The sequence below is a fragment of the Microcaecilia unicolor genome, chromosome 1, assembly GCF_901765095.1.
Source record: "Microcaecilia unicolor chromosome 1, aMicUni1.1, whole genome shotgun sequence".
Taxonomy (NCBI): domain Eukaryota; kingdom Metazoa; phylum Chordata; class Amphibia; order Gymnophiona; family Siphonopidae; genus Microcaecilia; species Microcaecilia unicolor.
Genome location: NC_044031.1, coordinates 161,512,918 through 161,536,732, shown reverse-complemented (window position 1 = coordinate 161,536,732; position 23,815 = coordinate 161,512,918). Strand labels below are relative to the sequence as shown.

Here is a 23,815-nt window from a genome sequence, read left to right as displayed (position 1 = left end):
CCTTATCAGCGCTTTGCATTTGACTTGCCATTCTTTATGCGGTTTCCTATTATTTTCAGTAGGTTCCTTCTTCCATGTTCTGAAAGGTTTTCTTTTAGCTCTAATAGCTTTCTTCACCCACTTTTTAACCATGCTGGCTGTTGTTTGGTCTCATTCCTCCTTTTTTAATGCACAGAATATATATTGGCCTGGCTTCCAGGATGGTATTTTTGAACAGCATCCACACCTGATGTAAATTTTTGACCTTCGCAGCTGTGATAGTGACAGGTTTTGATTTAAATAAGTTTTTTGGAAGTAAAAAAATTCCGTGTGTGCAAATATTGATTTAGAGACGTCTAAATAATAAAACCTCACATTGTAAGTGTGAGAGGAGCTGGTGGAAATTTTCTGAAATATGTTTTAGTCTATATTTTTTGAAGCAAAATACAACCTAATGAAGGTTAGCTGGAGCCCTAATTATAGTTAGGTAGGGGTTCTGTTCTTAGGTGTTTCTAAATTTTGGGTTTGATATTCAGCTGGTGGTGCTGTGTGATTTGCTGACTGTCGCTGGTGTTACGCATGGAAATTCAGTGTTGGGCCATGTTCAGGCATCGGTATTGAATATCCGGGTTAGCGGAGCCAGCTAAACTATTGACCATTAAGTGCAATATTTAGCACTTAATTGGTTAAGGAGCATCACATAAACATAGGACTGACTTTTATGCGGTCCTATGTATGCGGTTAGCCTTGAATATCAGCACTTAACCAACCAATGCTGACTCCACCCCTGGAATTCCCCCAGTTATTTGCACCTGGTTAATTCCACTGAAAATGAGCAGTTAACCCTGAACAAGTGATTTAACCAGCTAGGAGCTGTTTCTGGCTAATTAAATTTATGTGCGTGTTTTCCTGCTAATTAGGGGTTCTTAGGGGGGGCACAAAAATCTATGTTTTCATGGCACAGATGCCATTGCTGAGTATATTTCCCCGTTTGTCTATCTCTTTCTCTAGTACTCCCTCATATACACAGGTGCCTGACTTTAACAGAGTACAGTGTAGCATGCCAAGAACATCCCCATATTCTAGGTGCGAGCACTTAACCTCAGCCATAGAGCTGACATACATGATCACACCTAGGTTACTAAAGAACATATGTAAATTACAGGATTATATAATCCATGTGCATAAATGTTCCTCCTGCCCAAACTCCATCCATGTGAATGCCCACCTGCAAACTACATGCCATTGTACAGAGTAATATGTAATTGGAATAGTGGCATTTAAGCACATGTGTATGCACATGTGTGTAAATGCTGGCATTCAGTTTTTTTGCATGTGTTTTTGGTAGCCTTCTTTACAGAATTACCCCCCCCCCCCCCCCCCCCCCAAACCACGGGTTCTCAGGACACTCCAAGCCAGTCTGGTTTTCAGAGGACCCACAATGAGTATGCATGAGAGAGATTTGTATGCAGTGGTTCTGTCTTCTGAAAACCTGACTGGTTTGGTGTGTCTTGAGGACTGGGTTGAGAACCCCTGCTCTAAACACACAGAGTTTTATCATCTTTTTTTCTTTTGTTGGTTAAAACTTAGATTCAGAAGCTGTGCTTGTATGACATGTTATGAGTCTCCTATTTATAAAACCTTATATATCTCCTTACTGACCAAGGTTATTAAAAGGTAGTTTACATCTATTAAAAATACTAAAAACAAACCCCAATTTCTTTTGCTAAAACCTGATATGGTGGTTCCCAAGGCACCCCAGCCAGTCAGGTTTTCAGGATTCCCACAATGAATATTCATGAGAGAGATGTGCATGCACTGCCTCTACTGCATGCAAATCTATCTCAAGAATATTCATTGTGGATATATTGAATACCTGACTGGCTGGGGTGCCTCCAGGACCAGGTTTGGGAACCACTGACCTGGTTTGTTACAGCTGTGCACTTTTTTTTTAAAGTTTCCCTGCAAATTCATTGTTAAGAACCAATTGACTCAATATATTCTTTGACCCAGTTCATTTAACCAGTTTTCTGGCAGACAAAATACACTTAATATCGGCTCCCTCACTTGGACTAGATGCTGGTGAAACCTCGTAGGAAGTATGAATATTAGATAAATCTCATAGTCCTCCATTATATTCTTCATGTTTTTGTTATTCAGAATAACATCTAATTACTAATGTCTTTTGTGATTTACATTAAGGTCCTACCCCCAAATATTGTAGAGTTCTGCTTGCCCTATTATTAGTTTTTGTATTATATTAAAATTCTTTCTTTCATATAGTGCGTTTCTAATGGGAAGTGCTTTTCTGTACAAGAGTGTTCTTGATTGTATTATTTAAATATTTATAAATAAAAGCAAAAATACCAAAAATGATTTCTGCTTCTGTTCCTCAGGCTGGTGTGGAGGCTAATGGAGATGCTTGAAAGAAATGTGTATACAGTGCAGATAGCAGGCGGGCAAATCGCACTCATGCAAATGTGACCCATTGGCAGCCCTCGAGAACTGGGAGTGTGGACCAAGGGCCAAAGGCAGTATATCAAATCCATGACACTTTACACCTTGGTTTGGTAGAGGGAATAAAGTGGCAGGCGAACATTCAGCCTTTGTCATACTCATTTTTTTTAAATGCCATCTGCCATTGGCTTTTTATACCCTGATATTCAGTGCCAGGCTGTATCCAGATACCAGCGCTGAGCTTTCGGTATTATCCGACCACCAGCATCCGGATAACTACCCAGGTAAAGTTAAGACAACCTTTCTGCTGCTCTGACTTTATCCAGATAGTTACCAGTTAGTGGACTGATTATTACTGCTAACTGGGTAACTCCTGGCACAGTCAAAACAAATCAGACCAACACATTGAAGAGAAAAATGTTTATTATTCAAGGTGCCCGACATGGCAATGTTTCACCTTCAAAAAGGCTGCGTCAGTTGAACTGATCAAGGAGAAGGAGTACTGTTCTGATGAGATGCTGCTGTTGAAGGTTTGCCTGTAGTAGTGTTAGGGGAAAGAGCTTTGAGTCTCCCAATAGTTTTGCCCTGACACAGCCTTTTTCAAGGAAAAATGTGTCCATTTTTGGCAGCTTGAATAATAAACACTTTTCTTTTCAATTTGTTTTTCTGCTTTGGTTTGTCTGTGGATTGAGTGTGTGCAAATCACTGCCTTTGTGATTCTTGTGCCTTGGCTCTACCTAGGTAAATTCTGACAAGTATCTAGGCAAGCTATTCAAAAATAACGATCCCCAAATCAATCCCTGGTAGAAATCACAATATCAAATATCCAAAAAAAAAACAACCCAGAGAATCATGGGATGGAGTAAAATATAGATAGAAAAGAAAATCAACCCAACACTCTCAATCTAAATAAATACATTTTTGTGGAGATGGAGAGTTCTCAGAGTATAAACTCACCCAAGCGAGACTACACCGAAGTGATTTATGTCTCTAAGGGTGGACAAGCTTCTCGATCATAGAACTTCTCCGTGGTTAATATTTAGTGTAAGCAAAAACCACATACATGTGCTCTAATCACCAAAAAGTGAATAACTTAATCTGACAATCTAAACATTATCCAAAAATGTCTGAGTTAATACTATCTATAACTCCATTCATCCTCATATGTATATATCAAAAATCTGAGGCCTCTTTTAAGCCTTCAATATTTGTAATAGCAACTAGGCACTTATCATTTTGTAGCAAGTAGTTCCCTTCCTGGGTGTTCAGCAGGTCACTCCAATGAGATCTTCAATGTTACTCTCCAGCGGGGCAAGATATAACAATTGCTTAGTCCTTGTCCTTTCCAAATACTTATATTCTTTTTGAGGACAATTCCAACGATTTAGTTGTCCTCGCATCGAGGCGCGCTCCTGCGCTCTTGACAAATCATAGAGAGTCCGACTCTGCAGGGTTTCGTGAAAACTTCCTCAGGAACTCAAATATGATATAAACAAGAATAAAGTAAAGCAAAGAAAATGGCCTCTGCCACATAGATCGAGAGTGTCGGGTTGATTTTCTTTTCTATCTATATTTTACTCCATTCCATGATTCTCTGGTTTTTTGGATATTTGATTAAGTATCTAGGCAAGACATGGTCAGCAGGACTTATCTGGGTCGCAGCTGAATCCCACTGAGTACTGCCCCCTGGTTAAACAGCTGAGGCTAGTTACTAATGAGAACTGTTGTTTGTGTTGATTCTGATTAAGCTTACCATTTGGCCTCTTTTAAAAGGACATATTCTCCTTTTGGTCAGATATGTCCTCCAGGTTTTTTTTAATTTTTAGGAAAATTCTTTTATGTGCCTATGACCAACACACCTACCCACATAATGACAGAAACCATCTCTTGTCTTTTAGTCATTCTGGACACATGAGGATGCTAAAGAGAGAGACAGACATTGATGAAATCCTTTCTGTATCCCTGCTGGTTGAATCTGTTATTTTGTTTATGCAGCACAAATTTAAGCATATGTCATGCAAAGACTTTCACATGTATCTCAGAAACCAGCCAAAGCTGTTGAGAGATATCCACTCTTAAGTAGACTTGGGCTGAGACTCAGTAAAACTCACAGCCAGACGTTTTTGAAAAGTAGATTGATTTCAAGTCAGTCACTGTTTGATGCATGTTCATTAAAAACAAGTCATTTACACATTTGCTATGATTAAATATTTTTTCAGCAAAGGTAGCAACCATTGTTGTTTTTTGTGTCCTGTTTTTATCTCCACAAATATGGTAACCTAGGTCTGAACCTGAATGAGCTGGGACTGGAGGAGTACAAAAAAGCTGAAGGAAACTGCCCAGACAGAAAAAAAGGGGGGAGGGGAGGTAGCCGCATGTAGAAAATGTTCCTGTTGCATGTGATTGGAGGATTTTCAGTTTCCTGTTCTTCACTATGCTGTTAACTTTCACCAAACCTTCACTGTTTTGCTTTTAGTGTCAGTTTGGTGAGGAGCTGGCATCGATTCTTTCCATCGCTGCATATTTACCCCTCTGTGCAGGTGTGATACTTCACCTGAAAATCAACTTCACAATGTTTTGCTTTGCTGACAGTGCGCTTTCAGGTTCAAAACAGATCAGTTTCTGCTGTCTGCCGTGGGCAGTGAGTGATGCAGGAAGAGGGAACACCACCAGTGTTTTCTTTGGGATGGTCAGATAAATGAAGAGTTACCTTTTCCTTCAACTCTCGGTGTGCGCTGGCATTTTTAATTCAGTTCTGTAGCACAAAATCTATGGTTTGGAAAAGGAGGCCTAGCATGTTGATACTGCTTAGGGTGTGCACTTATAGGTCGTGAGGTACAAACATCTCTGTGGTAGAAGAAGATATTTACTGTAATGTTCTTGAAGCTCATGTGCTGCTTTCACTGCATGTGAAGAAGAAAATAAAATGAAAGTGTGTCTTATGGACTGAAGCAGGAAGCGGCATGTTTGCACATGCCAATTTTTCATGTGAAGATATTTAGCAATTACAAGCTATTATTTTCTTTTCCATGGCATGACTTGGCTCTCAAAATAAATGAGCATCAAAGTGTAGCACCACAATTATGTTTCATCAACTCAAAGCAAGGCAATTGCAATTTGATCCCTGTGGGGCAACTGCCATCCAATAACATGGAAACTTCCTGACACGACAATCTCTTCTCCCACATATAAAACCACAAACAATAATTTGATAATACAGCACAATAGTTTGACTGCAGACACAGTGAATAGCACGAGACTTGGCTGCTGTTCATCCTGCTCGATGGGGGCCCTTCTAAGATGAATAAGCTAAAACAAGGGCAGAGATCTTAGCTGAAGGGGTGGCTGATGGAGCTCAGGGACAGGAGTTGGGGTCAGGATAAGAATCTCGATACTGTCACTGTGTTGTCATAGTCTTCAACAGTTCATTTATTTTCAATACATAGTAACATAGTAGATGACGGCAGAAAAAGACCTGCATGGTCCATCCAGTCTGCCCAACAAGATAACTCATATGTGCTACTTTTTGTGTATATCCTACTTTGATTTGTACCTGTGCTCTTCAGGGCACAAACTGTATAAGTCTGCCCAGCACTATCCCCGCCTCCCAACCACCAGTCACGCTTCCCACCACCGGCTCTGGCACAGACCGTATAAGTCTTCAGCACTACTGACTGCAATAGTGCTAGCTATTTTTCTAGCTTCCTGGATAGTTGAAGGAACTGGAACATCTGTCTAGTGCCATTCCTTAGCAGTATTAAAACAAACCTCATTCGAACATTAACCAAAGTAAAGTACTTGGCTCCCATAGCTCTGTTCAGCCATCAACAATTTTAAGGTTAAAATAAAACTTGTTAATTAACTTTGTTAATTGTTGTGCTGTAACGCAGAATTCATTCCCTCTTCAGTGCTTTATCCCCTTGGTACCCTGTTTCCCCGAAAGTAAGACATCCCCTGGAAATAAGACCTAGTAGAGGTTTTCCTGAATTGGTAGATATAAGGCCACCCCCAAAAGTAAGACCTAGTAAATTTTTGTTTGAAAGCAGGGCCGCCGAGAGCCGGACAAGGCCGCCCCCCCCCCACACAAGGTCGCTGGGCCCCCCCTCCACCCACCCTCCGTCACTCCCGGAACTAACCTTAAATGCCTCCTTTCACCGCAGCAAGCAGCAGCAGGGCAGACCTCTCCTTCCTTCCGTGCCCCGCCCTCACGGACGTTACATCAGGCGAGAGTGGGACATGGAAGGAAGGTGTGGCCTGCCCTGCTGCTGCTTGCTGCGAAGGTGAATGGAGGCGTTTAAGGTTAGTTCCAGGAGCGACGGAGGGCGGGCGGGCGGGCCTACCCCGATGTTTCCCCGAAAAATAAGACAGCCCCTGAAAATAAGACCTAGCACATTTTGGGGTGCAAAAATTAATATAAGACAGTGTCTTATTTTGGGGGAAACACGGTAGTTAAGTTCTTCCAGGGAAGCACATCAGCTTTGGTGACATTTAGAGGACTACTATTAATATGGTCCTCACACCAGCCAGGGTGAGGTGGGTGGGTCAGCCCTTCTCTCTTTCTCTTCTGGAGTGTGTGTGAGACAGGCGGGGCAGCTCCACTTCCGCATCCTTTGCTTTGGGACTCTGACCCCTTCCCCTGGGCAAGGCACACCAGAGATAACCACCCCTCTCTGAGGCCACTGTTTACACTTAAGATTTCCCTGAAGGCATGGACTAAGGGCTGATCCTGAAAGAAATAGTCAACATTATTGTGTGTGTGTGGGGAGGGGGGGTGAGGTAGAGGGGAAGTAACAGACAGAAATAAGGTATTTAACCAAATTGTGTTTTCTTAGAGTACAGTAGCTAAATAGTGAGTAGATTGTTTAAAAACATAAGCAAAGCAAGTGAATATGAAAACCTTTAATCAACCAGTTCAAGAAACCAATTAACCCATATTTTACAAAACACTCTATATTATTTGGGACTCACCATGGCAGAATCAGCCTTCATATTTCTTTTTCTTGTTGCCCCCTTTGAATACCCCTTTCCAGTTCTTTAGAGGCAAAGTAAACCTTGCAAGTACCTGATTTGTCATATACCCAAAATATATGTGTACCCTCTCCTTAACTGTGTTGAGAACCCCCGATATATATATACGGTGTCTGGAAAAACAAGGGACCTCCCAACATTCTTCCAAATATTACAAAAATGTCCTACTGCAGCAGAAACTTGTATCTGAAATTCGAGACATTTCTGAGTACTTTGTTTTTCAGTGGGATAGAGCTACAGCACATCGAGTTTGCAAAACAGTTGAGCTCCTAATTAATGAAACCCCAGAATTCATTGAGCCAAATTGTGAATTAACTAAGAACCCCCCTCCCCCATTATACTAATGTGTTTTCAAAGGTCATACTAAATGTTTAAACAATTGCAAAGTATTTTGAAACTATATAAGGGGTCCCGTTTTCTTCCGGACATCGTGTATATGTGACTGTCTCTGGGAAAACATGACAAGTCTGATGACTTTAGTCACATTTTCTCAGATATATATATACAAGCCGTTGAGCCCATTAAACGGGCAAGAAAGCGGTCGGAGCAACGCTGGGTGCAGCCGAGCCCCCGCCCAGGAAAGCTGCCCCGGAGGAAGATGGCAGAGGAAAGCGCCCGGGTCACAGCAGCGGTGGCGGCGGCGACAGCAGCTCTTCGTACCTGTTGGAGACGGAGTGAGCCTCGGAGCTGCTGTCGGACGATCCCCGCCCGCCCAGTGCTCGACGGTCAACGTCGGAACTCGGAAGAGATTTGTGACATTCTGCGCATGCGTGGCACATTGGTCACTTCATTTATATAGTAGGATAGCTAGAGATAAAGCTATAGATACACATACACAAGGTCCAAGGTTACATTTGTTTGATGCTTAGGGTCAAGCTATCAAAGCAGATTTATAAATAGTATAAATGGATAGAAACAATAATCCATAGAAAGAAATACACACAATATACATCCATACCTATAAACTGCTGTATCAGAAATGAGGTGTAGGTGCAGTGGGCCCCCTTCAAATTTTTTCCCCATTAGCCCAGTCCTTTATAAATAAGACCCAATGATGATAGTAGTCTTTATAGCTCTGCAGAACGGTGACTTCTGCCATGCTAAGAAAGAGAGAGGGAGAGTCAAACGTTTTGATTTTGTTTCAGGTTCATTGAGGTCCAGGAACTATAATGGGGCCCCAATGATTTCAAGTTGTGAAATGAAGAGCAGTGAATTTCAGATAGTTAAAGGTGGGCAGCAGGGTGACATGGAAAACATAGCAGGACAGATGTGTATGATGTATGACTTAATAAAACATAAATTGAATTTTAATGTTTATTTTCTCTGTATCTTCATAGTGTCTTCTGTTTTAAATGTGCTTAGAGGAAGGCCTCAAAGCTTTTGAATAATTCAGGGAGTCTTATTTGCTGAAGCAGTCCCTTTATTCTAAAGGCTACCTTCTCTCACTCGCTGAATCTATCCCGCTGTTTGGCTGCTATCTCACACCCTTGCCCTTTCGAAGGCAGTAGGCAGCATGGCCTTTCTGTCTTTCAACTGCCACTTGGAAATAGAGAACGCAGGAAGCAGCAGCCAGTGTCCTGCAGAGTGTTTTCCAATGATGCTCTTTGGCAGATCTGCAGCTGTTTCCGTGAGAGCAGCCCCAGGCTTTGCGGACCTTTGCTTGTCTTTCTAGATGAAGTAACTATTTACCTTCCTGTGGATTAGAAGGGAAGCTTCAAGGTATTAGAAAAACTAAAAATGTGGAGTTAGGGTGGGGAATGCATGTTTGTCCATTCATTCTTTTCCCTGCTTACTTCCTAATACCAAAACTAGGAATAACATGTATATGTACTGTGTGTGTGTGTGTGATGTATCTATCTTTCCATTTTGCTCACACCTTTTTCAGTAGTAGCTCAAGGTGAGTTACATTCAAGTACACTGGATATTTCTCTGTCCCAGGAGGACTCACAATGGAGGGTTAAGTGACTTGCCCAAGAAAACAATATCTATAGATAGATCTCATTTTCTTCCTTTACTTTTTCTCTCTCTCAGCAATCTTTGCTGCTTTCTTCCCCAGACATAATGCTTCACATTCTCAAGGGGTCCTTGCTGGCAAAGATTTCAGGAGTGTCTCCTCTAAGGTTTGGTTCAACACATCTTAGGTGTTAGGTCACCGTGCTACCTAGACATTGCACCCGGGCGCTCAGGATTCCATGTTGCTTTTGTTGTGCTGCCAGATAAACAGTGGATTTCCTACTTCCCCATTTATTTATTTATTTAGATTTTGCTCACGCTTTTTTCAGTAGTAGCTCAAGGTGAGTTACATTCAGGTACTCTGGATATTTCTCTGTCCCAGGAGGGCTCACAATCTAAGTTTGTACCTGAGGCAATGGAGGGTTAAGTGACTTGCCCAAGATCACAAGGAGCAGCAGTGGGATTTGAACCAGCCACCTCTGGATTGCAAGACCAGTGCTCTAACCACTAGGCCACTCTTCCACTCCACTTTGTTGGGCTGCCAGATAAACAGTGGATTTTCTACTTCCCCACTGTTATTTGGCTGTATAAGCTTGAGCCACACCATACAGTCAGCAAGGTGAGAGGAATAGTTGGCAGGCTTGGAGCTGGCGTTAGGGTTTACAGTGCCTTTGGGAGGAATGGGAAGCCCTGTCCAGGATGCATCTGCATGCTAGTAGGCCCCCATCCCCCCCAACTGACTACCCAAACCTGACAAGAGCCCCCCCCCCACCTGCAGGAGCTGTGACCCCTCCACCCCAAGCCAGTGACACGGGGGCTGGAGGTCCAGCGGACCTCCAGCACCGTCGACCACCTCCAACCAAGTATATCTCCAGCCCCCTAACCCTCCTGACACCCACTGGGCCATCAGGGCTTTTTTTTGTTGTTGTGGGGGGTTAGGGGGCTTGAGATTCGCCAGATATCCAGCCCCTGTGCCCTTGTGTAGGGGGGTGGGGGTTGGGGGGACTGGAGATCTGCTGGACCTCCAGCTCCTGTGTCGTTGTTGGGGGGGGGGGGGGGTTGGGGTGGCATTAGGCCACCAGGGCTGAAAGGATGGCGGAGGTTCAGGGGTCCCACTGACATTCGACAGGTCTGGGCTTTTGACAGTTGTGCTCAGGCACAATCCTCCTGCACTTTATCCCTGTGATCAGTGTACCTTATCTACCGTATTATCACCTTGTATTCATTCATACCTTGTATTTGTTCAGACTGGAACTGGCTAACGCCGATAACGGTAATATGTAAGCCACATTGAGCATGCAAAAAGGTGGGAAAATGTGGGATACAAATGTAACAAATAATAATAATAGCGTGCCTAATTTTGCATGTTGTTAGCGGAGAGGAACTAGAAAAGGGGGGAAGGGGAGCTTAGTGATGGCTGGGGGGGATATGATTGAAGTCTGCAAAATCTTGAGTGGTGTAAAACAAGTAGAAATAATTCGATTTTGTATTCATTCCAAAAGTATAAAGACTAGGGGACATTCAAGGAAGTTACATAGACCTGGACTGGACTGGCCAGTCTCGGAGATAGGATGCTGAACATGGTGGACCTTTATATGATGCAGCATGGATTTTCCTATGCTCTTTTAGTGAACAGATGTTTAAGGAGCAGCCAGTACGGATTTCCCTTACGCTGCCCTTCTAGATCAATATGCTACAACATGTGGCAATGTTAACAGTATTGTGCAATGTTAATTCTATGCTTGTTCTTAAATGGTTTATTGGCATTGGAACTGCTGGTAGCCATCTGAAAAAGGTCATCTGGATACTTTTCCTGGCACTGAACTTCAGTATTTTCCTCTCTACCCTCCCCCACCACTTTTTTTTTTTTTGTTCTCCTCCACAACCTCTGCTTTACTTCTTGTTCTGACTAAAAATAGTGCCTGTGTAATTGCCTTTATTTCATTTTAGGAAATATTCTGTATGTACAGTGAGAACTTGACAGTTTTAATGTTCTTTGTTAATTAACATCTAGAAATGGAGGCGTCATTATTTCAGTGCTGTTTGCTAGTAACACTTCTACATTATATATTGTGCATGTGGTATTGCCTGCTTGAGTTCCTCTTGAAAGGAATTTCATTTCAGTGCCGGAGAGGCCAGCAGTTCTAATGTGCACAATATTATGCATTGGTCTGCTGTGTGCCCACTGTATAAAAAGTGGTGTCTTTGGTGAGAGTGAGGAACCCCCTTGATAAACAAGCCCCCTGAATCTTACATTCCTTTTGGTGATCATTTCTCGTGGTATTATTCTATGTTTAATTATTCTGAGGATGATTTTTGAAGCTATTTTTGCCAGTAAAGCAGGGTCATGTATGTGAAAGTAGGCATTGATAAGATTGTATGTTCAGCCTGTGCGCATTACTTGGACTGAACAGAGGTGTTCTCAGGGTAGGAGTTTTGCATTTATGAACGTACTTTACAAAATATGGGCTAAATTCTATATAGGATGCCCCCCAAAAATGAGCGCTAAGCACTATTCTATTAAACGGCACTCAAAGTGGCTAAAAGTATGATTTAGAAGTATGAGGCATGAAGAGTTTGTTTTCAATTTGGGGTTTAAAATAAGGGAAGGTCTGAGATATAGTTTGTAGGCTGAGAGTAATGTTGATCTACATTTTTCCAGTTAAAACCCCTGATGACGCATCTAGCGAAACAGTCTTGTGTAGAGTTTGACGGCGCTTTAAGTGGCTGGGAACTTGAGAAGCAGATTTGCCTGTGGCTTCGGGAGAAAAACGGAACCAAGAGAATGGAGGACTGGTGGTTTTTGGATTAAGATAAGAGCATGGCAGTTGGAAGATTCAGTTATGACATATGGAAATTTACATGGGGATCGTACTCGCTGCAATACTATAATGAGATAAATGGACATTGATGCGTAGTAATTGAAAGAAGTTGGACATTTGCTAAGAAAAGAACTCTTTAATTACTAATAACAGTGCATTATATGTATTTTGAATAACAGAATAATTTTATGGAAATGGTCATAGGGATGGTGTAAAGCAAAGTCAAACAAATGTTTTGTGGTTGAGAGCACCCATTTGTATGAAAGATATAGTGGAGTGAATGGTAAGAATGATGTGAATGGGAAGAAGTGTGAGGTCAATATTGCATAACATTTTTTTATAAGGTTAATGTTCAAAGGTTTTCAATAAAGGAATGTAATAAAAATTAAAAAGAGCAAGGTAGTTACTGGATTAATATTAATTTACATTGTAACTAGATTGAAATAGTGATACTCGGAGAGTGATCTGTATTTGCATGTGCTACCTCTGTTCTGTGCAGACTTATCCTATGTATATTCATAGCCAGGTTCCTAGAGAAGTAAAGCCAATAAGGAGTGGCCTAGTGGTTAGAGCACTGGTCCTGCAATCCAGACGTGCCCGTTCAAATCCCACTGCTGCTCCTTGTGATCTTGGGCAAGTTACTTAGCCCTCCATTGCCCCAGGCACAAACTTAGATTGTGAGCCCTCCTGGGACAGAGAAATATCCAGAGTACCTGAATGTAACTCACCTTGAGCTACTACTGAAAAAGGTGTGAGCAAAATGGAAATAAAATGAAAAAATAAACCATAGTCTTGGGAAAGGCACTGCTTATCCCTGGGAGTGAGCAACAAGGAAAAGTATCTACTGTTTGGGATTCTGTTATATACTTGTGAGGTAACTGGCCACTGGAGACAGGATGATGGGCTTGATGGATTGTTCTTAGGCTATGATGCAGCCTCCTTTCAGGAGCTTTGAACATTGTCTGTAACTCCCCCAGTTTTGGCTAGCTAGATGATGCTACAGTGCCTGAAGTCAGAAATAAAAGCAGGTAATGCACGTAGCGAATGCATCACGACCTGGCTCCTCTCCCGATATTTCTACATCTTGTCTGTAATCTCCACTTTTGTGCTACTTCTCTTCTACCTTAATCATTATAAACTGCATTACATGTCTTTCAAAAGCAAAACTCTTACAAATTACACACATTAAACCTGGTTTTATAGTGCACATTATGGCTCATGCATTTTTTTGGATAACTGGCTGAGTAAATGTTAAAAAGGGTGAGGCCTGAGGGGCTAAAAGTTTGGAAAGTAGTCTGGCAACCATGTAAAAATGTAAATAGGACTAAATTCAATACATAGCGCCTAAAGGATTGGTGCCAAAAAAATTAGTGTTTAGCGCTATTTTATAAATGGCAGTCGGGCACCATTTATAGAATAGTGTTTAGCGCTGGGAGCCGTGACTACTTTTACATTTACAACAACAAAACCTTGGTATAAATCCCCGCATCTAAATAAGGTGCTGCTCTCCTTTATAATAGCGAGCATAAATTTTGGGAACACCTCTGATTGTCCCATAACAACCCCCCCCCTTTTTTTGGGTCTGCACGTAAATTTATATGCATAAATTTGAATTAATGCCAATTAGCAATGATAATTGATAGGGCCCAATTATCAGTGTTGGCTTGTTATTCAATTAAATTGCACATGCAAATTGGGCGTATTATTTATAGAATTTGGGGGAAAATAAATTAAGTGCCTGGTGATGTCTGCCTTTATTAATCCAATAGTTTGTGGATTATTATGAATGTGCAAGATCTTGCTGTGATAAAGGATTAATAGCTGGTGGTGACATATTTTTATATCAACAATCATTATTGGCACACAGTGCAACCCTGAGGTGATCTGTTCAAGGACATGCATGCCAGACAAGGAAATAAGAGATGCCTCTATGTTTCATTCATGATGCATTCCCGTGGTAACCAAGATGGGATGTTTTGCAGGTGGTGAAGGCTGTAATTTGTTCAGTTCTTCACGCATTAAAATGTTTAGCGTTCGTTTGGGCTAAAGTAGATGACTGTACTATTTTGCTTTCTTCTTAACAGGCCTTGTCGGAGAGAATTTCAAACCCATGTTTGGATCACCCTGGTGCAAAGGTAATTTTGACTTTTTTTTTCTCCCTTTCTTTTAGTCTGCCACCAGGATTATTTATTTGAGCATGTTTTTTGTATCATGTTTACTCAATAGTGATTGAAAAAAGCTGTCATTCACTGATTCTCCCCCCCCCTTTTTTTTACTTACATGAACATTCTTTAGACATTTATTTAAAATACACATTTATTCCCCCTGTGATTAATCCAGTATTTCAGCTTATTAAGGGCATCTTTTACTAAGGCGTGCTCACGTTTTTAATGCGCGCTAAAATTCTGGGCGCACTGAATGTTAGAGATGCCCATAGGAATGCATTGGCGTCTCTAACATTTAGCACGCGCCAAAAACATGAGTGCACCTTAGTAAAAGACCCCCCCACTAAAAAAAGGTTCTTTCTATGTCTCTGTTCCGTGCCTGCTAGCTTATACCTCAAGATACTTGTTTAGATTTACCAATGCTTGAGGCCTAACAAAGTTAGGAGTGGCCTACTTAAAACAGGGAGACATGAAACATTGTAAATAAGGTATCTGTATGTGTATGAGATTCTTGATTATACTGCCTTTCCAGAGTACAACCAAAGCGGTCTACATATTTCATACAGATACAATAGGTATTTTCCCTGTCCCTAGTGGGTTCACAGTTATATATTTTATACCCAGGACAATGAAGGGTTAAGTGACTTGAACAAGGTCACAAGGAGCTCCATTGGGAATAGAACCCCAGGTTCTCAGTCCAGGAAAGAACAAAAGAGAGAACCAAAACAGGGCCCAAAACGTGAAGCTAAAAATATTTACTTTAAAGGATACAAATGACTAATGTACATAGGGCTGGATTCTATAAATTGCGCTCAGTCATGGACACCGGAAAAGATTAGCAGTAAATGTGATTCTGTAAAGGGCATGTGCCCTTTACGAAATTGTGCTTAGCACTGATTCTCGTGCCAGACTTTCGCCTGCTGAAACCAGGTGTAAATTATGGTGGCCAAGTTGGGTGCACTGAGCCAGTAACCTATAGCTACATTTGTAACTTTTTGGAATGCCCCCTGTTGAGATACGAGCTGTGGGAGTTAGTTGCACTGCCTTATAGAATAGCACCCAGCCAGATGCACGTGCAAAATGCTAATGGGTGCCAATTAACTTCAGTAATTGGCTGTTAGCAACCAATTACTGATGGTTAACAGCTTAACTAATTAATTTGGGCAACGCATCTCAGGAGCGCACCCAAATTTGGGTGCCATATATAGAATCCAGGGGTAGTCACTTTAACCAGTAAGGTAGGCTGTAACAACATAAAATTATTAGAATCCAAAGGCATCGCCAGAAAACACTGCAACAAAGTCATCCTTAAAACTGAAGTAACTAAATAAGTACATAAGTATTGCCACACTGGGACAGACCAAAGGTCCATCAAGCCCAGCGGCCTGTTTCCAACAGTGGCCAATCCAGGTCACAAATACCTGGCGATATCCCAAAACAGTACAATACATTTTATGCTTATCCCAGAAATAAGCCAGCACACATAGATGCCTGGGGCAGTACATTTTACGCTGCTTATCTCAGAAATAAGCAGTGGATTTTCCCCAGAACATTTTAATGATGGTCTATGGACTTTTCCTTTAGGAAGCCGTCCAAACCTAGTTCTACAATAGCAATTTCTGCAGGATCAATTGCTGCAGAAATAATATACAAAAAATTATCACCTATCATAGGATCAAATAATACTAGTGTTGTTAGTACTATGTGCAAACGTTTATGGTGGCAGTACAAATTAGCAAATGCCGTAGTAGGCTTAACAGTTTGAGGATGTGAAGTGCAGAAACTGGCATGTGAAGAGAGTAATTATCTTGAGTTATGAATGAAGCATCAATATTAAAATGAGGGCTGATTATAATATGTTATTTGTGTGATTGTTTTAGCATATATGTGAATTTTTAAAAACATATTATCCCCCCTTTTACAAAGCCGCGGCAGTAATTCCAAAATGTTTTGTTTAGTAAATCACACATCCATATACTATGGTGTGTTTTATAGAAAACTAGTAAAAAAAGGCCCGTTTCTGGAGCCAATGAAACGGGCGCTAGCAAGGCTTTCTTGTGGCCCTCCCGCCCCCCCCTCCCGTCGTCGATGTTGGTGAATTGGTCCGCCTCCGCCCTCAACGTCATAACGTTTGACGCGAGGGCGGGGCCCAGAGACTGTGTTTTTGAGGCTTCAGAGCTTCGAACATACGAACCTTGGCTTCAGTGACGTCAGAAGCCAATAGAACGTTGAGGGTGAGTTTTATAGGGAGCAGATGGGCGTGGCTGAGTACTGAGGGTGAGTAGTCCCAATAGTAGCCTAGCCTACCAGGAGGACAGGAGTTCAGGGCTTCACTGCCACATATGGAGTGAGCTTCAGAACTCTGAGGGGGGATTTTATTTATATAGATTTTTTTGATGTGCTCGTAGTTCTTCAGGGACTATCACAGACTCTAGGCCTTATGAAAGCTCCACTTGTTTCAATTATTGCACATTTTAAACTTTTTGTAAACTTTTTTTAAAAATTCCAAACATGTAATATTTCACCAAACTCTAAAATTCTTGAATCCAGGAAATCACTTATCCTATAATGTTCACAGAGGCAATATAGTATTTTCAGTCTTGTTCACCATCCCTTTCTTAATAACTCCTAACATCCTGTTTGCTTTTTTTTTTTAGTAATTTATTCTGTTTCTTCCTAGTTGACCTTTTAGAAACACCTGAAAGCACATCTTTGTTTCATGTAGCATTTTCTGATGAATAGAGATGGCCAGTAATTCTGTTCACAGTAAACTTCTATTTTTTGTTTTAAGGTTGTGATAATTTATGATGTTTGTGTAATTGTTATGTGTGTATACTGCAAGCTGCCTAGATTGCTAAATAGAATGTTTAAATAAATATCTACCTTGCCTGTTTGCAGTGAGCTAATAGTGCTCTTTTTCGAAGCATATAGATATCTCAAAATGGCCCAAAATAGGCCATCTGTCAAACATTTAAATCATGATTTTCAAAATGCAAAATTAGGACATTTTTCACTTGAGTTTGTCCAAATAGTAAGGGAGTGTGTTGGAGGCATGTTTTGGGTGGGACTAGGGCGGGCCCAAAAGTTGGATATCTTTCAGCGATAATGGAACAGGAAGAAATAGCCAAGGCATTTTTATTTAGACCTGTTTCAATCACGTCTGAGTTACAAAAAGGTGTTCTGACTGACCAGCTGACCACTGGAGTGATTGACTCTTCCTTAATTCCCCAATTGATGCTGTCTCTTTCCCAGCTCCATAGGAAGTGAAACGTAAAGGGAATACCAGGCTGTATGACAGCTGCAGGTATTATGAGCATACTGAACAGAGCAGTAAGTAACTCCCAGGAGTAGCCTAGTGGTCAATGCAATGGACTATGAACAAGGGGATCTAGGTCCAAATCCCACTCTACCTAGTACATTTGTGGTGGAAATTGTGAGTCCTCCAAAACCACAAAATTACCTACAGCTCCTTAATATAGGAGACACCTGCATGGTGAAAGGCGATTCTAGTGGTCAGTTATGTACAGTAGGTTCTCTTCTGTTCCTGGAGGGCTCGCAATACAATATAAAAATGTTATGGTGGTAATTGTACCCGGGTGCCATTGTTTAAAGTCCACTGCACTGACCACTAGGCTATCCCCCTGATCTGCAGGGATGGCTCTGGCCGTTTCTCTCAAAATGATGCCAGACAGATGTTCTTGTGCTTGTTTTTTAGGCTTTCATAAGTTGGATGTTTCAGTTTGGAAAACTGCTCTTCTTTTTAGACATCATCTGTGCAAAAATGTCCATCTTTGAGCCATTTTTGAAAGGGAAATCCAGATGTTTTTCCAGTTTGAAAATGGCTTTAAGATGGATGGGGTTTTTTTTTTTTTGGACGCAGTGAGCAAAATGTCCCAATTCGGATGTAATGAGCAAAATGCCCCTCCATTCAGGACCGCAAGATCTTAAATCCATTACGTTATTTACATCTGAGTACTGAAAAAATGTCAGTTGATAGTCTAACTCCTGTATAGATTGGAATGCGTAGCAGTTTTAAGTTGATATTCATGATACCGGTGTGTTACAAAAATGTGCCCTGTCAAATTGTTAATGGCAATATCTTCCTGAAGCATAAAGGAATCTGTTTACTGCAGTGAGATAAAATGAGTTAAAGGAGCAGATTCTAAAATCAGTGTGTTACTTGCAGGCTTCTTTTTTAAAATTTGTGACCAGCCGTCACTATAGGTACTTGTGTGCCCATGGACTTTGCACAGGCTTTAGAGCAGGTTCAAAGTTGGTGCTGTAAATCCTGAAATTCCTTTATGTTGTCTGCTGGCTCTGCTGTTCCCTGCCCCCACTCCTTTATGATGCAAGACATTTTTCAACCAAGAATTTTACCTGTAAAATTGTTTGAAAATGGCCTTAAAAGCTTTATTAATGGTAAATGTATTTTCTACACCACTAAGAATTTAAAGGAGCTGATAAAAATGCTAAAATTGGCAAATTGGTGCTTATTTTCAAAGCTGTATGCCTGTTTTGGGCATCTGAAAACTGACCAAACGTCCATATTGCAAGGATGACCAAGTACTGCAGAATGTCCATATAGCAAGGGGCATGGTCTAGGCGTGTTTTGGGTGGGACTGGGGAGGGTTCAAAGTATAGATGTCCAACAGCAATTACGGAAGGGGAGAGGATATCCATGTCTAAAAAGATGGATGTTTTCAGGCATGTCCAGGTAACAGAGAAGTGCTCTGAGCAGCAGTCCACTGGAGAGGGATTAAGGCAATGACACCTCCATAATCCCCCAGTGTTTGCTGTCTCTGTCCCCATTCTCTGAAAATTAGAAGGGATACCAGGCTCTGACAGCTTCAGGTATTATGGACATTCTTAACAGAGCAGCAAGCAAGTCTGAGGTGTAATTTATTGGTTGAAGCAGTAGACTGTAAACCAGGGGACCCAGATTAAAATCCACCATTAACCTTTTTTTTTTTTTTTATTGTGAGTCCTCCAGGAACAGAAAAATTCCTACTGTCCCTAAATATATAAGACATCTGCAAGCCTGAAGGTTTTTGAAGTGGTGTACATTCAGGTACAGTAGGTATTTTTCTGTTTCTGGAGGGCTCACAATTAAAAGTAAAATTCACAAACAGCTGAATTGGACTTTGAACATGGGTCCTCTGATTCTCAGGCCACTGTTCTAATCATTAGGCTACCCCTCTGCTTCTGGATGGATGTCTGTGTGGCCATTTTAAAAGATGGATGCTTCTATGCAGCTACACAGACATCCATGCCCCTTGTTTTGAACCAGTCATAATTTGGCCGTTTCAGTTTCAAAAAGAGTTCTCATGCTGAAAGTTTCCAGCACATGAACATCCATTTCACATATTTTCATGTGGGCTGTATCCTGTTCAAAAATACATGTGAAATGGCTGCTCATTTGTGATGTTCCGACCTGGACACTATTCTGAGTTGGACGTCCTTCCACATGTTAATTTTAAATGCCGTGGTTAATGCAAAAAAATGTAACTATACTTCTGGAGATGTAATTAAGGTATGTGTTAGTGGCTGCGTTAACTAATGTAGATTTTCAGTTCACGTGCTGGAGGTTCTCTTTCATAGCAAATTGTATGTTAGTCCTTCTAATGCATGCGTTAACATACAGTTTGAACGTGCTTTTGATAAAGCGATCTTGGGGCTCATCGTTAATACTTGAGTGGGATTACTAATTTTCCAAATCAAATTCACTGATGGTGATTTCATTTCCTGCTTCCAGTTTGATGGGAAGAATGCCTCTTGTGCTGGGAGAGCCTTGAGGAACTTTTTTAGAATGCAAGCGTCTGATCTGATAAAGGACCGAATGTACCTGACAGGACTCTGCAGGTAACTCAAACATGTGAATGTTTTCTCAAGTATTCCATTACATTGCTTTAGCCCTGGAATGGGCAGTTTATAAAATTTGAGTAAAGTTTTGTGTGTTTAAACCCTTATGTATATATGTTCACCTACTGTCTGAGATGTGGTTAGAGTCAGTACACCAGACCTTTGACTCCATCAATTCTATTTTTCCACTGCCCAACCTAGACTCCGACTCTGATTCCTACTATGTATAGTAAGTCTAAGAGAAATTTGATTAATTACAGAAACAGGATATTTCTGTATGTACAAAATAAGGACCAATAGACCACAAAATATATTTATTTGAAGTTTGAACAAAGAACCTGAACAAGAAAAAAAATTTCTAAGTATAAAATAAAATTACCATATATTATAATGTAAGTTTTATTTTGAAGCTGGATTCGGTGCACTTCTACCAACTTTGTCTCTGACTACTCAAAATCATTTTTTACTCCAATTCCAGGATTCCGAATTCACAGCCCTGATTTGAGATGGACTTCTCAAGGGTAGCTGATGTCCTAGGCAAAATCTAGCTATATGTCCCTCCATCTCCACACGGCAGGGGTGTCTCAGGCCCCCCCAATAATCTAGCATCTCCCTTTACTTACCCCCTAGGTGTCCATCATCTTGCTTTCCCTTCCCTAACCCACTTCAGGTGTCCAGCATCTCCCCTTCTCCTCCCCAAGGTGTCCAGCATATTTCTTTCCACTCCATAGTCCCCCAGGAGGCTAGCATCTCCCCTTCTTGCCTCCAAGTGGCCAGAATTGAATTTCCCCTTCCCGCCACACATTTAATATCTCCCTTTCCCTTCCCTAAACCCCCCCTCCCAAGTTGGCTGGCATTGCCCCTGCTTCCCTTTCTCCTGCTGGGCCTGCTACTGCAACCACCACCACTCTACATCCACTGGGCAAAGACAGCACCAGAATAAAAGCAGTTCCAGCACACACCTAAGCTCAAGGCCTGCCAAGTCCCACCTCCTCTGTTGCAATCTTTCTGTCAGAGGGATGCAACATGGCAGGGCCTGAGCATGGGCCTTTGCTTAAAGAATCAGTACTATGCTCATCATAGCAGCTATTTGTAATTCCTCCTAATTTTCTGTAAGCCACATTGTGCCTGCATGTGTGGGAAAATGTGGGATATAAATGAACCATAAATAAATAAATAAAGTGCTGCTCTCCTGCTGTGCCAGTACCACCACACTGTGACACCCTGGTTAGACATTATAGTCTGCCCAGAGGTAAGGCCATCCCGTCCCAGTGTTGTGGACAGGCTGGAACTTATGCAAGTGGCTTTCAAAAAATTCAAGTGCTGGCATGCCTTTTAACCCAGAAAAGCCATGTTCATCAAACAGCAGATCTCAATGTGCATGCATAGTTTTCCTGGTGTGATGTCAGTGGTATGCTGGTAAATTTTTAGCAACAGGCTCTCTCCTTGGTCCACCTGTGCGCCCCCTTCCCAAAATTGTGGAGCTGGCTATACCTGGGGAGAGAGCCTGGGGTGGGGGTGGGGGTGGGGGCAATACATTACTCTCTCCAAGAAAAATGTTTTTTAATGCTCCCAGGTTTCAATCTAATTCATGTTTAATGTGGGATAAAAATGCCATAAATAAGTAAGTAAATAAATAGAAACTCTGAACGTTGAGCACCTGATTCTCATAACACGATGTCTGTTTTAGAAGCCCTTTACCAGGAGAAAAAAAATCTCTGCACCAATATAACAGGGTTAGGGTGTCCCTACAACCAGCCCCTCCAAATGACACACCGATTATGATATATAACAAATTACTACTCTACCTATGAAAAGTTATTCCCTTATTACACTTCCTCTATGTGTGTGTATGCACAAGCCGACATGTTTGAAAATTCAAAAAAAAAAAATTTTATTTACAGTATCCGGTCCACCTCCACCTCACCTCACCTCACCTATTCGAGACCCTCTCCCCGCTCCCCCGGAGAAAATTTATTCCGTTATTATACTTCCTCTATACACATCCGTATGCACAAGCCGGCATGTTTGAAAATATTTTTTTGGTTTCCACCCCACCTACTTCAGGCCTCCTCCCTGCTCCCCTGATCCGCAGGGTCCCAGCACGTACCTAAAGGCAGGCGGCCACCCTGGTGGTCTAATGGATTCTTTGGGGCCTGGGCAGGAAAAATCCTCAGTCTTTTCTGCCCGCTGCCGGCGCCGACTCTCCGTTGTCGCATTGTCTTTAAAATGGCTGGAAGTCTCGGCAGCCATTTTTAAAGAGTGATGTGGCAGTGGAGGGGCAGTGGGCAGGAAAGACTGGGCATCTTTTCTGCCCAGGCCCCGAAAAATCCATTAGACCACCAGGGTGGCTGCCTTAAAGGCTTTAGGTATGTGCTGGGACCCGCGGTTCGGGGGGGGGGGGGGGGGGGGGGGGGGAGAGAGACACCTCGAACCGGCTCACCCTGCTTTAACAACCGGCTCGCAAGATGTCAGAAAAATTAACCTCCAGCACACTACTGGGTGACATCCAAAGTAATAGTATGCTCTTTGAAAATACGTTGGATTCGTCATAGTGAAGAATATCTGCATCTTTTTAGTTATGCGGGATGTACAAAAAAAGGGGGCAAAGATTAGGCCTGGATTTTCATCACATCCTAAGTATAGTGTAGTACTATGCTTGTTCCTTATTTCAGATTTTGTTATCAATCAGGTAAAGGTATGGTGCATAGAGGTGGGGCTTTTCCAACAACATAGGTCCCCTCTTCATTTGTCAGAAGGGACTGACCCTAGTAATTCAGCCTACAGTTTACTGGTAAGCAGTGGCATTCTTATGTCGGCTGCCATCTGGGGCATCACTGTCTGTGGGTACAGGGAGCAGTTGCGCAGCTGTCGGCTCTGCCGATTCCCTGCCCTGGAACAGGAAGTAACGTCAGAGGGAGCAGGAAACCAGCGGAGCTGATAGCTGCGCGTCTGCTCCCTGCACCCCTTTTGCAGCGTACACCTGGGGCAGACTGTCCCCACCGCTCCGCCCTTGGTACGCCATTGCCAGTAAGTTCAGGCTCTGACATGATGGCAAGCACAGCCTTCAAGCTAGTCCTAGCTGAAACTGCTCCAGCAGAAAAGGTATCAAACCTATAATCTGTTGACCCTTATTTCTAAGATGTGCTATAAACCTGTTCTGCTAAATAACAGAAGTTTCAGGTAAACACAAATCATCTTTTTTTTTTCCTTCTAAATTCTTTCTAACTTAATAAAAGTTTGGAAAAAATTATACAGAAGAGTTGAAAATGTTTGTCTAGGTGCAAAATAACTCAAAAAATTTAACAGAATGGGTTGAAACTTGGCATGGGGTTAAAACTAGTGAAAGGGCACATTGAGTTTGAAAATGGGAGAATGAGGTCCAGTTTCTGGCATATAGAAACTAAGTTAATGAAACACAGCAGTTAGGGAATAGCTTTTTTCAAACTGCCTCTCTACCCTCTCAGTTCCTCATAGGTACCCCTCACAGTTATCCCCCCATATAGACACAATAACCACACACACAGTCATGGAGTGTAAACCATTCTGTAT

General features: G+C 41.9%; 1 protein-coding gene across 1 annotated transcript in view; it reads left to right on the top strand.

The window, feature by feature from the left end:
• The window catches only part of RAPGEF5 (Rap guanine nucleotide exchange factor 5), a 416,429-nt gene that overhangs the window by 102,663 nt on the left and 289,951 nt on the right, over window positions 1-23,815 (top strand). Inside the window, exons 2-3 of the mRNA XM_030201755.1 lie at window positions 14,324-14,374; window positions 20,157-20,263. Of these exons, the coding sequence (XP_030057615.1) occupies window positions 14,324-14,374; window positions 20,157-20,263 (158 nt within the window). The remainder of the gene's footprint in view (window positions 1-14,323; window positions 14,375-20,156; window positions 20,264-23,815) is intronic.